The sequence below is a fragment of the Vipera berus genome (genome assembly GCF_964194415.1).
Source record: "Vipera berus genome assembly, chromosome: 4".
In the NCBI taxonomy this organism is placed as follows: Eukaryota; Metazoa; Chordata; class Lepidosauria; order Squamata; family Viperidae; genus Vipera; species Vipera berus.
The window spans coordinates 63,500,713-63,517,916 of NC_138206.1; the positions used below are offsets into that span (position 1 = coordinate 63,500,713).

Sequence of the window (17,204 nt, forward strand, 5' to 3'; positions counted from 1 at the left end):
ATGTCTGTTCTGCATGAAAGAATTAAAGAATTCAAAGAATCCGTTGGATGCTAAATCTGGGTACCAACTTACACTGGAGTCTTCCTGGATTCCAAACATATGAGTTTAATTACCCAGACTACCAAAAATGTTCTTGAGAATATTGATTGGGCAGTTGGTCAAAGGCCTGTTAGAAAGTTCTCAAAATCAAACTTCCTACAGGTAGTCCTTGACTTACAACAGTTCATTTGGTGACCATTCAAAGTTACAACGGTACTGAAAAAAATGACATGACCATTTTTCACTCTTAGACCCATTGCAGCATCCCCATGGTCACGTGATCAAAATACATTTGCTTGGCAATTGACTCATATTTATGACAGTTGTAGTGTCCTGGGGCCATGTGATCACCTTTTTTAACCTTATGACAAGCAAAGTGAATGGGGAAGCCACATTAACTTAACAACTGCAATGATTCAGTTAACAACGTTGGCTAGAAAGCTCATAAAATGCGGCAAAACACACTTAATAAATGTCTCAGTTAGCAACAGAAATTTTGGGTTCAATTATGGTCATAAGTCAAGGACTACCTGTATTCATTTTTATATATGCCAATCATATTCTATTATTCCTCCTTATGCTTCTGGAGAGGCAGACACTTTTCAGCTCAGCAAAAGGCTGAGGAGGGCATTTGAGATAATTAAATGCAGGTCTTTGGTAATGGAGAGAATTTATGCACAAACCATTCAGTAAGATAACTCTCCCTGATTTTCACCTAGAGTTCCAATTAAAAGATAAGATCTTGCAACAGGGAATGAAAACCCTGAGTTCTAACAACAATGAAGCTGTATTGGTTTAATAAGATCAGTGCCTGCACACTCACACATATTCTTATGCATTCTCACCTCTCTCATGACTAGAGCTGGACAAGCACCAATCTAAAAGAACAGGAAGCTGTTATCTTTTCATAGCTTTTATAAAGAGCACTGCTGTACAAAATCTCACTATTCTCAATGCTAATTAATTCCCACTTATTTGTTTATTTGTTTGGCCAGCTACTTCATTTCTCAGATATCTGTTTTTCCCCATTTCTCTTAGAGGATATATGTGATATGCTTGCTTACAAACAATGCTTTTTATCTTTCCATGACGGAGGTGGCTTTTTAAAACTGCTTTTTTTAAAAAAAATTGAGATGCTGGCACTAGTCTTCAAGACTTTTTCCTTTATATTACAGGTCAAGCATTCTTATAAACATAAATCTGTGACCTGTATAATCATTGGCTGGTGGCTTTTGCTTTCAAAACCTTAAAATCTCCTCATTGTCCAAGGGGTGGGAGGGCCAGGAAATACTGATTCTTGTTGCATAATTAAAGTACTAGAAGTGTAGAAGAGAGTCCCTTTCAGGGCCCACTTCAAAACCTCATCCTAAGAAAGTAGAACTCGTGGAAGCAGTTTCTTCCAAAAGGAACTTTTATTAGAAGAAGCTGATAGCAGGCATAATAGACAGGATCTGAGGGGTTCCCACTCAGATCAATAGGTTAAAAGTGTCCCAAGCAAACCCCACCCCAATAGTTCATCCGGACAATTCAAATGGGCCAATCCCCAGGTGTTAAGTCTGTTATGGGAAAGAACTGATAACGCCAGGCTGTCTCAGGGTTGCAGCGATGTTTTGTTGGGTCTTTGCACCTTCCCTTCCAAAAGCGGAGATAAACCAGTTGCTGGAGGCACATTCCTTTCTCTTCAAGGGGGAAGATAGTTTGAAGAGCATGTATGTGGAGACAACAAAAATGTTACAGTGTAGCAATAGAGGAAAACAAAGAAACAGCCTGCAGGAGCATGGCAGAAGCCAGAAGAGTAAAAAGATTAGAGTTAGAATTAAAGGTAGACAGAGCCCCCTTTGAATATGGGTTCTGACAGTCACTATACATTTAAATAATTTAGCTAAAGGTAAAGGTAAAGGTTCCCCCGCACATGCATGCTAGTCGTTTCCGACTCTAGGGGCCGGTGCTCATCTCCATTTCAAAGCCGAAGAGCCAGCGCTTGTCCGAGGACGTCTCCGTGGTCATGTGGCCGGCATGACTAGACGCCAAAGGCGCACGGAACGCAGTTACCTTCCCACCGTAGTGGTCCCTATTTTTCTACTTGCATTTTTACGTGCTTTCGAACTGCTAGGTTGGCAGAAGCTGGGACGAGTAACAGGCGCTCACTCTGTTACGCGGCACTCGGGATTCGACCCGCCAAACTGCCGACCTTCTGATCGACAAGCTCAGCGTCCTAACCCACTGAGCCACATGCTAATTATTAACCATTTATTCTGGGAATTGGAGATCTCATGAAAAATGGCTAGCTTTTTGTAATTAATTTTAATTAGTTGGTTTTAATTATTTTTTTTTGTATATTAATTATAACTCTACTTTGAAGAACAATAGGCAAAGGGGATTGTTGACAGAACTGCTAGATTGTCCTCTTAAATGGAGATACCTAATAATATGCTAAATCAATTTAGGGGATCGTCTTTTCATATTTACATTAGTATAGGTATTATTAAACAAAATAGGAGCAGAATCTATTTTGTTTTTAATAAGGGAGAATATTTGCAGTTCAGGGTTGAAATGAGGTGTCCTTTGTGCTCTCTGAGCTTGCTTGTTTTCTTGCAGATGTTTCATTACTCAAACTTGGTAACATCATCAGTACTAGTTTGCTGTCAGTTTATAGAATAAAAACTGAATAGAATATAAAGAGACAGCAAACTGCACTCCTTACTAGCAGTGCTTAGTTTGGTAATGAAACATCTGCAAGAAAACAAGCAAGCTCAGAGAGCACCAAGGATCCCTTACATTTTGCTTTTTAGAATCCTTTTGAAATAGGGATTTGAGAGAGAGGCAGCCTTGATTCTGACATCTAATCTGCATGGTTATATTGTCATATAACTACCATGTCAGTAGCAACCATTGCTCTTCAATAGAGATTGCTTGTACTTGACACATAACTTTCTTGTGGGAATTGTACAAATTCTGATTTTAATTTAGCAAATACATACGTCACAACATAGAGGAGCAATTCTGTCATGTTTTTCTACCAATATAATACTAACCACTAGAATGTAGTTAATCTGTCCCAAATGCAAGGTAATTTTATCTTCTAGTCACTACTTAAAAATAAATATACCTCACATACAATCTATTAACCATGCTCTGTAAGCTAATTATATGGCACTTGGCAAAATTAGTTATATCACTTCGTTGTAAATTAAATAATTTATAGAATGATCCTGGTCATTACACTTCTTATTGTCCAATCCATATATGTAAACTGTTAGTACTGTTACTATCTGATTTTAGAGATGATCCATTTAGGTACTTCCCTATTACAACTATATAATTAACCTCAAAGCAGGAACATCTAATATTAACAATTTAACATCTAATATAATGTAGGAAGCTGATCATAAAGTTAATAGGTTAGTACTGTTGAAGGGACTGGGTCCAGAAGGTGGTGAATGCCTAAAAGAGACAGAAAATTTTGTTCTGTTTAAAAGACACAATGATCAGGCTACTCCTGAAGAACAAGACCTGAACCCAGGTGATAAAACAATGATAGGCTTGTGTACAATATTGTACACATTTCTAGACCTGGTGCTTGACTGGGTGCTAGCTGATCAACTCCAGGCTCTCTCGGACAAAACAGATTTTCTACATCCATATCAGTCTTGTTTAAGACCTGGAAAGAACCATGCTGAGGTGGGAGAACAGTGTTACCCTATTCATCTCCCTGTACCTCTTTGTGGATTTCAGTATCATCAACTATGATAGTTTCTTGAAGAGTCTGTCAGAGCACTGTACTATGATGGTTTCACTTCTCCTTGGAAAGCTATTTCCTGAGATTGCTGGATTGGCACTTGATTAGACTGGAATCCTAATTTATCCCATATGCTTTTTAATATTGATATGAAACTTCTTGGAGAGAATATCTAGGTAGATCTGGGTGGAATTGTCATCAATATGTGAATGATGCCTAACTACTTTTCATCCAATATGTATTTGGAGTTTTGAACCAGGCTTGGCAGAGTAATGCACTGGATAAGGGCCAATAATCTAAGACTCAGTCCAAACAAGACAGATATACAATCTGTGGGTGGTGCATCTGTGCAACGGAGTGATGGCCTGCCTGCTCTGAAAGTGCCTTCCCTTGCCTTAAAAGATAAGGTTCACAGTTTGGGGGTCTTTCTAGATCTATCCTTTGTCTCAGGTGGTTTCAGGAGGATGGAGTACTTTTTATAAATTTCAATAGATTTACCAACTGTGATTTACCTGGACAGAAACAGCCTCACAGCAATTATTCATACTGTGGCAGTTTCCCAGTTGGGAATGTTACTGCAGTGTGTTCTATATGGGACTGAAATTGGTTTGGAACCTCAATTAATTCAAATTAGAATGGTTTGACTGTTCTCTGGAATGGCAAATATGAACATATTATGTCAGTATTTCACCATTTATACTGCCAGTCCATTCTAACCCAGTTCAAAGTGCTGATTTTTTTTAACCTTTAAATTCCTAAATATCTTAGAATCAAGTTATTTGACATGATGCCTTGTTTCATATACTCCTATGCACCTTTCTTGTAACAAGGGTCTTCTCTAAGCCCTTCCAATCAATACATATTTTCAAATTGCTGCTAGAAACATATTTCCTAAATTGGCTTACTCTAAGAATGCCTATATGCCAGAAGGAAACAGTATTTTTGTTTTTAGAAGATAAGGTTACTTATTAGTAAGAGAATCCTGTGTCCCTTATTTTTTAAAAATATAATTATCCATTATAGCACTATTTTCCATTAAGAATAATGAAAAATAGGGTTCCATATAGCCTGTGCATGCTTAATCTTTTTTCATTTTTTTAAAAAATGCATTTATATATATATATAAGATAAACTGCATATATAGTAATTTTTATTACAAAAAATCCAATTATGCTGAAATAAAAGTATAAAAATATTAAATATGTACTGAAATAGAGTAATATATGTGCTTCTTTATTAATCCCTATAATTTTAGACAGTGAGATATATTAAAGTTAATTACTTATCCCATGTTCAATATCAGTGTTAAGTGAATAAAAAGCTACATTTCAATTAGAGATTAGTGGAAAAAAAGTTCCTCCACCAAGTCCACAGATCCACTGAATTCTATTGATGGAACTCCAAAGGGTCCATGATCCTCAGATTAAGAATTTGGAGCATACTTTCCATTAAATAATCAAAGTTATATAGATGTTAAAATTCCATTGAGTCAGGACTTTAATATTTGCCTTTTCTGTCTCAGCAAGAACAGTATTTCATAAAAATTCCATAAGCTTTCAGTTGTTTATCCTAACAAATTATTGCAATAAATGTGCTAGTAATGACATGATAAAGCGTCTGTTTGTATCAGATGTAAAACTGATGGTAGAGAAAAGCCATATCTAGCCATCCATTTATATCAATGCAATTCTTATACATGGAGGACTATTTTAAGGAATTAAACTTTGAAGTTTCATCTGTCAGGGAAAGAAAGAAATATTAAGAACTTCAACTACAGTAATCCTTGTTTAATCTATGTAGTAGATTTAATCACATTTTATTTTCACAAATAAATAAACCCAAAAATTAACATGAAAGTTAAACTATAGAGGAAAAAAATGAAACAGGACGGAAACAACTTAAATTAGAAAAATCGTAATAAAATAGATGGAAAATATAAGAAATGTCTTGCATGAAACCAATGTCTATCCCAGTGCTAAAGTTTTTCTAATATTTTTAACTATGTCGAATCCTGAGTGCCGCATAACAGAGTGAGCGCCTGTTACTCGTCCCAGCTTCTGCCAACCTAGCAGTTCGAAAGCATGTAAAAATGCAAGTAGAAAAATAGGGACCACTACGGTGGGAAGGTAACAGTGTTCCGTGCGCCTTTGGCGTCTAGTCATGCCAGCCACATGACCACAGAGACGTCCTCTGACAAGCGCTGGCTCTTCGGCTTTGAAACGGAGATGAGCACCGGCCCCTAGAGTCGGAAACGACTAGCATGCATGTGCGGGGGAACCTTTACCTTTACCTTAGAGCTTGGGCAAAGCAGGCTCTCTTTATAGAGGTATTCCTCAAGCTAGCAGAAACTGGGTGGGAGATTATTTCTTCTTTCCTCTTGAAATTAAATGTCAGAAAGACTGAAATTTAATAACAAGCATAATGTTATCAGCAGTAAGATAATGACACTTAGGTAACCAACTCTCAGTCTTTATAGGTAAGAACCAGCACATTAAATAAACTGCAAATGTATAATTGGAAAAGTGCATAATAAGAAGAAAAAGGAGACAGATTGGGCCTGAATTACCTTAGGCTTAATTTACTCTGCTGAGTGGAATTGGTTAAAAATTAACTGCTTTCCTTCTCTTTTTGGAGGAGATTATTAGAGAGCTATAGTTCATATACATATCTTAAAAGAGGAGTGTTAATTTGTTTTTATTCACAGTAAAACAGAATTGCTGAATTAAAGAAAGCTTTTCTCTTTGCTTTTCTCACCTCTTGTGCAGCTTTTGATATTTTGCCACCTGTACGGTATAAAGAAATTATGAACACAATTCTCTTGTGGATACAACAATCCGAAACAAAGCTCTCCATTCCACAAGTTCCTGTCACAGATTTAGAAACCATGGAGAAAAGGCTCAAGGAGCTAAAGGTAAACAGAGAAATACTGTCTTGCATATCAACACTGAGAGTTAATGTAAAAGCAGTGAGTTATTTATAAATGTTATTTCAAACATACACTCTTGAGTGCTAGATCCTGTGAGATCATTCTCAGCCTGACTTGACAGAAGCTAGAAACTGATAATTTCACATATCACAGGCCTTACAAAGTTCTCTGCAAGAACAGCAAAATGGAATCAATTATTTAAGCACAACTGTGGAAGAGATGTCTAGGAGAGCTCCTGCAGGGGTCAGTCAGAAGTACCGGTCAGAAATTGAGGTAATCCTTAGTCGTTGGAAGAAGTTATCGACTCAGCTGGTGGAAAATTGTCACAAACTTGAGGAACAGATAACAAAGTTGAAGCAATTCCAGGTTGGTTGAAATTGTTTTTTGTGGACTAAATTTTAGATAATATTGACATGAGACTTCAGTCTGGGGCACAATGAATACTTTCTTGTTTTTATTTGCTTAATTTGTAGAATGGCAAACAAGCAAGTTTATTAAAAATGCTATTGAATGCTGCAATGCTACAATATATTACAAGTGGGTATTTTTTTTATTTTCATAGACACACTGAAGTTTATTTTAAAAACTAGAGGAATTTATTTCTTGATACAAGGGCACTTGTAAACATGATGAATATATTTATTTATATATTTCTTAGTTTTAAAGATTTTGTCTTGATAGATTGATGAGATTTGCCCCTGATTTAGTCACAGTGACATACTTTCATGCAGTGTAATACTCTCTTTTCAAAATCAGAATGACACAAAAACCTTGAAAAAATGGATGGCGGAAGTGGATATCTTTCTAAATGAAGACTGGCCAGTCCTTGGAGATTCAGAATCGCTAGAGAAACAGTTAGAACAGTGTACAGTAAGTTACCATCCTATGGTCTATTTCATGGATATAAATATAAATGTCATATGCATAACTGTTGTACAAATACAGTTATTTTCATTTTGTATATGTGGGTTTATATATCTATTTAAGAAAAGTGTGTGAAGTATCTGTGCAGCTATGGCTTCTATTGTATTATTGTAGACATTTTTTTCATTTTTATCATTATTTTAAATGGTCTTAGCCAGTATTTTTTTCATTTCATTTTCTTTTTCAAGGAATATGGTTAAAATTGCATTTACAAACCATAAAATTGAATATTTCTATGGAGTGGAATTGTAGTGAAATTGTACTTAAAATTGCCAGTTTGTGTGGACAATTCAGAATAAATATGTATTAATATATCCATTTTCAACCTCCTCATTAAATTTATATACTACATTTCTGTTTATATAATTATTCAATATGGCATAACATTTTATGTTTTATTTATTGATTCATGTCACATATCATGACATCCTAGAGATATACACTGATATATTTTCCTTGTTATCAGGCTTTGGTGAATGACATCCAGACAATCCAGCCCAATTTAAATAGTGTTAATGAGATTGGACAAAAAATGAAGAAGGAAGCAGAGCCAGAATTTTCTTTGAAATTACAGAATGATCTTAAAGAACTGAATACTCAGTGGGATAATATTTGCCAACAGGTATCCTATCTGTTAGGACATGTAGCATTAATTTAATATAATTTTCTCTACTTGGTACACAAATATGAAAAGTAGAGTCAGAATATATCATTCAGAATAATAAACCTTTAAAAACTCTATTCTGTATAAATGCATGCTAAATCGATAAATGTGATAAGCAAATAATTAAATAATTTTTCCAGAGTACCACACATTTGAAAGACCAGAGGTTGGAGAATACTGATATACACAAAACATTTTAAATAATAATAATATATAACAAGATATAATTAAATTTTGTATCTTCTTTGGCTTTCACAGCTCAAAATATGTTAATGTAATAAGCATAGAAAAATGATGTATGTGCCATTACAATTCAGTTATACATCCCAAACTAAAATTTTGGTTTAAATAACTTAGAGCTCCAAATTATAGCATATTAGTTTTTTATGTATGTTAAAAGCATATCTCTGAGAAAAGCTTTATTTTTTTCAGGACAGTAACAGTAAATGAGAACAAGATTAATCTGGAAAAACAGAATGCTACAGCATAAAATTTGATAGTAAACTTTTGGATATTTTAATATTGTTTAATTAGGAATTACAAACTGGAGAAATAATGTGTACTATATGTTGTACTTTATGAAAGTAAACAATTCATACTTCTCCCAAAATGTGACTGTATTCACCTGTCATTTTTGTGGCATCATTTCTAAATACATAGAAATGATATCCTCAAACAAAATAGGAAATGAATGCAGAACATGGATTCTTGAATTTTCCATTCCTTTTACTACTAAGTAGACAGTAGAGGTAGACTAGTAGAAAAAGAGTTTCTATTTTTTTTGTGTAATAAAGTAACTTGTTACTATTGTATGCATTTTTCTTCCAGAAACTTGTCAGTGCTTATGCATACGTATGGCAATATTTGAAATATAAATATGTTCCAAACATTCCAGGATTTTTAATTTTATTTTAACTGTGAGACTCTTACTCTTTGGGTTCCAAAGTAGAGTTTTATCTCTTTTTTGAGAGGAAAAATAACTCTTTATTATTATTATTAATGTAAGGCCTATGCTAAGAAAGCAGCATTGAAGAATAGTTTGGATAAGACTGTAAGTCTACGAAAGGATTTGTCAGAAATGCATGAGTGGATTACACAAGCAGAAGATGAATATCTGCAGAGGGATTTTGAATACAAAACACCAGATGAACTGCAGAAAGCTGTTGAAGAACTAAAGGTAGTATGTCAAACTGAATTGTTTGATTTGTCTCCAATTCTACTTTTAAGTTACCATTATACATTATACATTATTTGTAATTTAAAAAAAAAAAATTGCAAGTGCTTTTCCTATTAAATGCAAACAAAATTCCCCTCCCTTCCATTCTTTCTTCTTATCGTATAAGAATTCCCAGACTGCTATTTTCTTCAGTTTTTCCCAAAGTGCAGCCAGGTTCGTATTTTGTCATAAATATCTGGAGCAAGTTCGTATCAAACAATGTATCTATAAGTGTTTGAAGATCTCTTAGAACAGGGCTTTTCAACCTTTTCACCCATTGTACCACTTTTAGGATATGGCAACATCTGAGTACCACCAGTTGCCTAGCAAGGTGTCAAAAACTTGATGACCCCCCCCAAAAACCGAAAAAAGTGATGAAGTACAGGTAGTCCTCGACTTACAACAATTTGCTTAGTGACTGTTCGAAGTTACAATGGCACTGAAAAAAGTGGCCCCCAAGCCACAGCTGAGCAAGACATCTGCCTACCGGCCCGGCGGCGCTCTTCCTCCTGTCCGAGGTTTTCACTGTTGTCAGCATTTCTGTTGAGAATTGGCAGCGGGGGTGGGGTGGGGGTGTTTGGTTTTTATTCCCACCCCCATCTGCTGGGTGGTTGCAGCAGGTTTTGGTCACTTCACATGACCCTGGGACACTCTGACCATCATAAATATGAATCAGTTGCCAAGCATCTGAATGTAAATCACAAGACCCTGGAGATGCTACAACATTCCAGCTGATCGGCACTTCTTCTGGGCTCAGAAGTGCCAGGATCAGCGCTGAGCTCCATCTGGAGCCTGGCACTCATCCTGGCACTTCTGCTGAGCCCTGACAGCCCCGAAGAAGCATTGATCCTGGTGCTTTTGCTGAGCCCTGACAGCCCTGCAGCTCCAGCCATCTCTCGTTCAGGCTTGTGCGGTGCTGCCACTGGTTCAGCTCATTCCCCTCCCCCACTGCCACTTTTCTAGGATGGTCGCGTACCACCTGCCAGGTGCCAATGTACCACAGGGGGTACCCATACCACTGGTTGAAAAGCCTTGTCTTAGAATAGATCCTCACAGAATCCAAGAGATTCTTCAATTGCTGAAATTTGTGGCTATTCAAAATAGTGTTTGTTGCTCTGCAGATGTAGGGCAATTCATCAGTCCTAAAATATCTAATTATGATTACTACTAGAAATGAAAACAAATTTTACTTTGTTCAATCTATATGTTCAAGTAGACTCTCTCAGCAGAATTTTTGCAGTGGTATGGGCTGAAGTTGGGATTTCAAAAACCATGTATGTATTTATAAGGAAAAGAATGTTCCTATTTAGGTAATGATAGGTTTCGATTCTACTAAGGTACAAAATAATGTATTTTACAGAAGTGTATAAGAAACTACAATGTGAAGATATTGATAAGACTCTTGTAGAAAGATGCCCTCTTGACAGTTGACCAGGATGATTTATTAGAGGAAAAGATTTTCCATGGTGGTCCATTATTGAACATTATCTCCGCTATCTTTATATAAGCTCTAATAAGCTTATATAACCTACTGCTTCTTCTTAAAGAAATACTAAACCTGTTTTCAATAATTAGCACTTGTTTGATAAGGTGTTTGAAAAAGTGAAAATTAATAGTTCTTAAAATGAAAAGTTACATAGACTAAAAAGAAAGAAATCCTTATTTCTTTTAAATAGTAGTCTTCTTTGTTATATTTGAGAAGCATTTTTATATTATGCATTTACACAAGGCTGTGACATATGTAAAATTAAAAATTAGTACAGCAGATTTAGGCAATCTCATTCATCTAGTATGTCTGATTGCCAAGAAATTAAAGAGGAACTTGTCAAATTCAGACATTCTATTTCATATAGCTTAGGTAATTCTAAAAGATAGATCAATATTTTTATGTTTTATAAGCCCATTGAGCTGTCTGGGGATAAAAAATAACAACTTAAAATAGTTTTATGTGATTTTATATTTAAATAGTTTTGAAAAGCCTCGTATCTGGAATTATATTGGATTATATTAAACTGTATAAGGTTGGCTGCATAGTCAGCCAGATATTTAGACTGGATTTGGCATTTTGGTCCACCTACTGTATCCAAGGTCCTGGGATAGGCAGATTTTGCTCTTTGGTAGCTTGAAAGATATCATTGCAGGATGTAAGCTATGCCATGCAAAACTGCCTTTTGCAATTGACTGAAGGTGATTTTGTCAATACTGATAATGTTCAAGTAATGCTCTGTATGTTTTGGAATTGCATCCAAGGTGCCTATTACTATTGATACTATCTTTGCTTTCTTTAACCATATTATTTCTATTAGCAGTAGTATTGAACAAAGTCATCATTTTCAACCAATGATTGCCAACACAATTCTGTGTTGTGTAGCTCTGCTCATATCTCCCAAAGTAGCATATCAGCTGTAACTTCCTAAGTCTAAGGCAGGAAGGTTTGAAGACCCATATTAGTAGAAAAAAGAAATTTATGCAAAAAAATCCTTCATGCTTTATTGATTTTCATGTTTTTGCTATTGATTAAATGAAAGTTTCTACTTTATCATACATGTTCTTAACACAACTGATGTCATGCAAATCAGGAGAGTAGGCTGCATTTCTTTTAAATCTTGGCTGTTTCCTTTTTATTTATATAATATTTTATTAGCGTATTTCCTCTACATTTCTGTGTTTGCAGAGAGCAAAAGAAGAGGCCCAACAGAAAGAGGTGAAAGTAAAGCTTCTCACAGACTCTGTGAACAATTTTATAGCAAGGGCTCCACCTGCAGCTCATGAGGCTTTGAAAAAAGAACTTGACGTTTTAACTAAAAACTACCAGCGACTGTGCAGCAGGCTAAATGGGAAATGCAAAACACTGGAGGTTGGTTCTTTCTAAACTGAAATAAGAATGTTTCTAGGCTTTTTCTTACTCCTACTCCTTGTTAGTTTGAGAAAATTAATATGGAACTAATAAAACCTTCAGAGTTTGACCTGAGCTCCTTTTTTGGAAATTATTTAAACTGCAAAGAGGTGTATGCATACATATGAAGTAAGATGGTGATTGATTAAGTCTGGCTCATATTTAGTCCCTGCCTTTGTCATAAATGTCCAGTGGTTACCGTGTGTCCGAATCATAGTCATAGAGATGCTATGACTGTTATAACACCAGTAGGATAGAGTCATGCAAAGGAGAGATTGTCTGCGTAATTTGCATAGGAGAATTTGGAGAGGAGGAGCATTCAAGAGAGTATTATAAGTTGTTTGCATAGCATGACTCACAGCCCCAGATTTCTGGCCAGTTGCACTTTTTTCATTGTGTACAAGAGAATAATCAGGCACTCGAGGATTCCAATGGGCAGAAGATTAGTTAGGAGGCAAACAAAAACTGAAGGTTTTGTCTCTTTCCAGCCAGAAAGTACAATTATAGTCATGTGATTTCCACAATGACCACTTCACTTAGTGGTAGGGTTGCTGGTTCCAATTAGAGTAATTAAGCAAGGATTGCCTATAAGCAAAACTGCCAACAACCTCTATAGAAAATAATGGGTGAGATGTAAAAGAACTATTACTTCTTTTTAAAACTCATGCAAATACATAATTATGAGAATTTGTTAATTGGCAGTCAATGTTGATTCCTTTTTTGTTGTAGAAGAGATTTTGCAACATTATTTGTCTAAGGTAAACTAGTGCAAATGTTACATTCATGATTTTTCATTGTTTGGAAAACTAAAATATCTTTTAGAGTTTTTTAAAAAACTGTTTTTAATTGTTTATTTTTTGTAAACTAATTTATCAGGAGGTATGGGCATGTTGGCATGAGCTTCTGTTGTATTTGGATATTGAAAACAAATGGTTGAATGAACTGGAATCCAAAATCAAGGCAACAGAAAACATTCAAGAAGGTACAGAAGAGGTATCAGTAGCACTAAATGTAAGTAAAATATTATCCATGCATTTTGTATTGATTTTCTTATATTGATTTATATGGCTGCCTATATGACAGTTGCAACACTGGATGAAGAACAAAATATCAAAACTAATGCACATCAAAAACAAAATAATAATTATAATGGAAGAAAAGAGAAAGAACTGGAGAAGATAATAATATAAAGATCTGCACATAGAAATAGAATGACTGTGGCAAAAGAAATCAAAGATATTACCGATAGTAATATGCACCTTGGGTTCAATCACAAAACAACTGGAGCACTACTTGAACACCATTGGCACTGACAGATTCACCATCAATCAATTGCAAAAGGCTTTTTTTTCTCATAACAGCTTACATGATGCTATGATAGCTGTAACACCATCATACATCCACATCTGCCTATTCCAGGTCCTTGGAAAGGACTCAATAGGTAGACAAAAATGCCAAATCCAGTTTATACACCTGACCGATTGCATGACAAACCATAAATACTAATTTAATAATACTGTAATGTCACACTACCATCTAATTCATACAACCAGAGAGATGCTAATAAAAAAAAGATATGGGCGTATCCAGTGGTGGGGTTCGGCCAGTTCGCACCACTTCGGCAGAACTGGTAGCTAATTTTTTGTTGCCCATGCCCAGGACTTCTGGAAGTGGCATCCACACAGAGAACCAGTTGTTCACATATTTGAATCCCACCACTTGGCTTATCCAACCTTACTGCTTCATGCTAAGCAACCTTTATATAATAGGTTATCAACCACAAAATTAAATATTTTTATTGGTAAAATGAAGAACAAAGTGTTATTTCACTTGTCATGCCCCTATTAAAGATGTGGAAAACCTCATTTATTTCTGAATTTTGTAGTGTCATCATCATTACCATCAATGGAAATTGGAAACAAAAGTAGGATTTGAAAATCTGGCTTCACATGGACCAAAAATACAATGTAATTGGAAAGATAAATATTTGAAATGCTCAACAAAGTTATTGTTTACAAGCTGATTCTGTAGTATTATCCATTTAACAATCTATATCTTACATTTAGGTCCATATAACAACAGGTTATTTTATATGAATAAAATAAACAACTATTTTTTAAAAAAAAATTGGCTAAAGAGAGAGATCAATGGGGTGATTTCAAAATAGTTACCTTCTAGTACTCTGCAATTTTAAGGTGATTGAATTAACTCTAATCTAACTGAATTGCTGAAATGATGCATTATAGTAAATTGAACCGATCCCTTTGGATGGATGGATTGATTGATTTGACAGTTAAATATGAATGTATACACAATGATTTTTATTTGACTAATATACAAAGCCATATTATCTACTGATCTAGTAAGTAATATTATATGTGCTTAGTCTTAAAACAAATCCAAATAACTATACATGATTGCCATGTTTTTGTATTCTCAAACTAATCCATTTTTTCCTTAATTTCCTCACACATTTTTAAATATTTTCAGAGTTATAAAACTAGTACTACTGTATTTTCCATAATGCTTAAAAGGTTTCATTATGTCTAACTGGTTTATATTCCTTATTGCGAGCAAGAAGGAAAGGCTCCACTTTTGCTCTAATGAATAATGTTTCTTCTTTAAGCACATCAGACCTGTTTTCTTACCTGCCTTAATAAACTGTGCTGATATTTAATTCAACAGACCAACACTAGGCTCTCTTGGATGAAAAATATTTTCTGGATTCATTTCAATCTGGTTTGAGGCCTTGCAGTGAAGTATAAACATATTGAAAAAAAGGCCCAAGCCCGGAGATGATATCCACTCAAGTTCAACCCTTTATTTGCTTGTGGCTAATGGACCAAATATTGCCAAACTAATACTACAACTTTCTAGATATATCCTAAGAGAGTCTAAGATTTGGCAGTCCTGAACCTCTTTTCCCTCTTCCCATCCAGCTCTTAACCCGGGCCTCTCTCCGGAAAGCTCTGGGTTGCCAAAACTCTCTCCCATGGCTCCTAAAAGTGCACATTCCATCACACAAGGAGAGTAGGAGCTTGTTGGTCCACCTAGAAACTTTCAGTATCTCAGCCATGATATTCTCCTGTCAGAATTAGAATGTGGGAGTACTATACTGTGGTGATTCCACTCCTTCGTGGGTGGCTGTTTCCAGAAGATAATGAGGGATCTGGCAATTGATTAGGTCTGAGTCCTATTTTATCACATATTTTATCACATATTTTATCACAACTATATGAAACCACTTGGAGACATCATCTAGGATATGGGCTGAGATGCCATCAAAATGCTTCTGGACAGGTGAGTGATGTCCTGCCAGATCTAGATCTAGGGTTATTGTGGTCCACAATAACCCTAGTGGAGTAGGTTCACAGTTAGGGGTATTCCATTGTTATCCCTAGAGGTATGATATTCCTGCAATTTTGATTTCCTCATTTGCTCTACCTCAGAAGCCTGACAAATAGAAATGAAATATTTGTTTTCCTTTTATATAAATGAAATCTCTCAATAATACCTTTTATGGATATTTTAGTCTCTGGAAACATTAAGGCAGCATCCAGAAGATAATCGCAATCAGATTCGTGAATTGGCACAAACTTTAACAGATGGTAGAGTTTTGGATGAATTAATCAATGAGAAACTTGAAAAATTCAATATTCGGTGGGAAGAGCTACAACAGGAGGTATATTTCTCTGTTTTACTTTTTTGTTTTAAACATTGTTTTAGGCATAAGTGCTGGGTGACTCTACATAAAAATAAAGTTATAACCTATATACTATTCTATAAATTTTTTTTAAAATAATAATAAATAGTGTGAATACAAATAAAAGAAATAGAGTTTGAGTTATCTGGATGATCTAGAGAAATTATCTTCGATATGTTATATGTGCATTCAAAATTGTGACGTTTGCTGTCTTTTTAAGAAATTTGCATGACTGTCTATTATTCCTATATTCTCAATTTAAGGATTGAGAAGTTGGCCTCTCATTGTAAATAAAAGATATTGCAATCCTTTTCTGTTTGGAGATACCAAATTCTACTGAAGGAAGAAACAGCACATTAATCTTTAAATGCATCAATAAATATTCTGAAGAATGAATATTTGTTTTCCACATTAATGACAATTTAATTTTGCTGTTTTAAATCCTAATTTGTTTTTGAGCTAAATGAAATGCTTACCATTCCAACAAATTATGCCATATAATAGCTAAGTGGTATATAGCTTTTCTAATAGAGATCTCAAAGATGTATACATATAAAGTAGAAAAAACTGCTCTTATTGCATCCCATATTGGCTGTAACCTGCCAAATACTTGATTTGTCCAAGTCTTAATTCCTGCCTAGGAGTAATTGTTTGCATTATCACATGCAATAAACAAAAAACTAGAATTCAAAGCAGATGATTAATCTTTCTTCGGAACAATATGACAAGCCAATATGACACAAGTGACCAGATTAGCCAGTAAAACATATTACAAGGTATTGTGTTTTATGAAGGTCCATGAAAAATGACTTTAAAATAATGTAGTCATTTTGGATTATAAAATAGGATTATTTAGGGATGTTCTACATATCACATTTTTATCTCTACTCCCCAATAGCTCCTATTAAAAATTCTTACAGTGTAATTTTTATAGTTACAAATGTCTTAAAATTTGTTACTTTTAACAAGCTTGAAGAAGCCACGGGCAGCAGGAGTGAGTTGGCAACCACTGAAACAGCAATGGGGGTGGCTACAACCACCCCCGCCACCCTTCAGCAGGCCAGGTTCCTAGGAGCAGACACCCTCCAAGCAGCCAG

The 17,204-nt window shown here is 35.2% G+C and overlaps 1 protein-coding gene across 7 annotated transcripts in view; it reads left to right on the plus strand.

The window, feature by feature from the left end:
- DMD (dystrophin) overlaps positions 1-17,204 on the plus strand; it is a 931,439-nt gene that overhangs the window by 432,637 nt on the left and 481,598 nt on the right. For all 7 annotated transcript variants that reach the window (XR_014026476.1, XM_081327957.1, XM_081327955.1 and 4 more), the window contains 8 exons: positions 6,544-6,689; positions 6,858-7,070; positions 7,461-7,574; positions 8,095-8,250; positions 9,299-9,469; positions 12,183-12,365; positions 13,281-13,415; positions 15,937-16,086. Coding sequence is in view for 6 of the 7 variants with exons in the window: in XM_081327957.1 (XP_081184083.1) it covers positions 6,544-6,689; positions 6,858-7,070; positions 7,461-7,574; positions 8,095-8,250; positions 9,299-9,469; positions 12,183-12,365; positions 13,281-13,415; positions 15,937-16,086 (1,268 nt within the window). In the remaining variant the exon portion in view is untranslated. The remainder of the gene's footprint in view (positions 1-6,543; positions 6,690-6,857; positions 7,071-7,460; positions 7,575-8,094; positions 8,251-9,298; positions 9,470-12,182; positions 12,366-13,280; positions 13,416-15,936; positions 16,087-17,204) is intronic.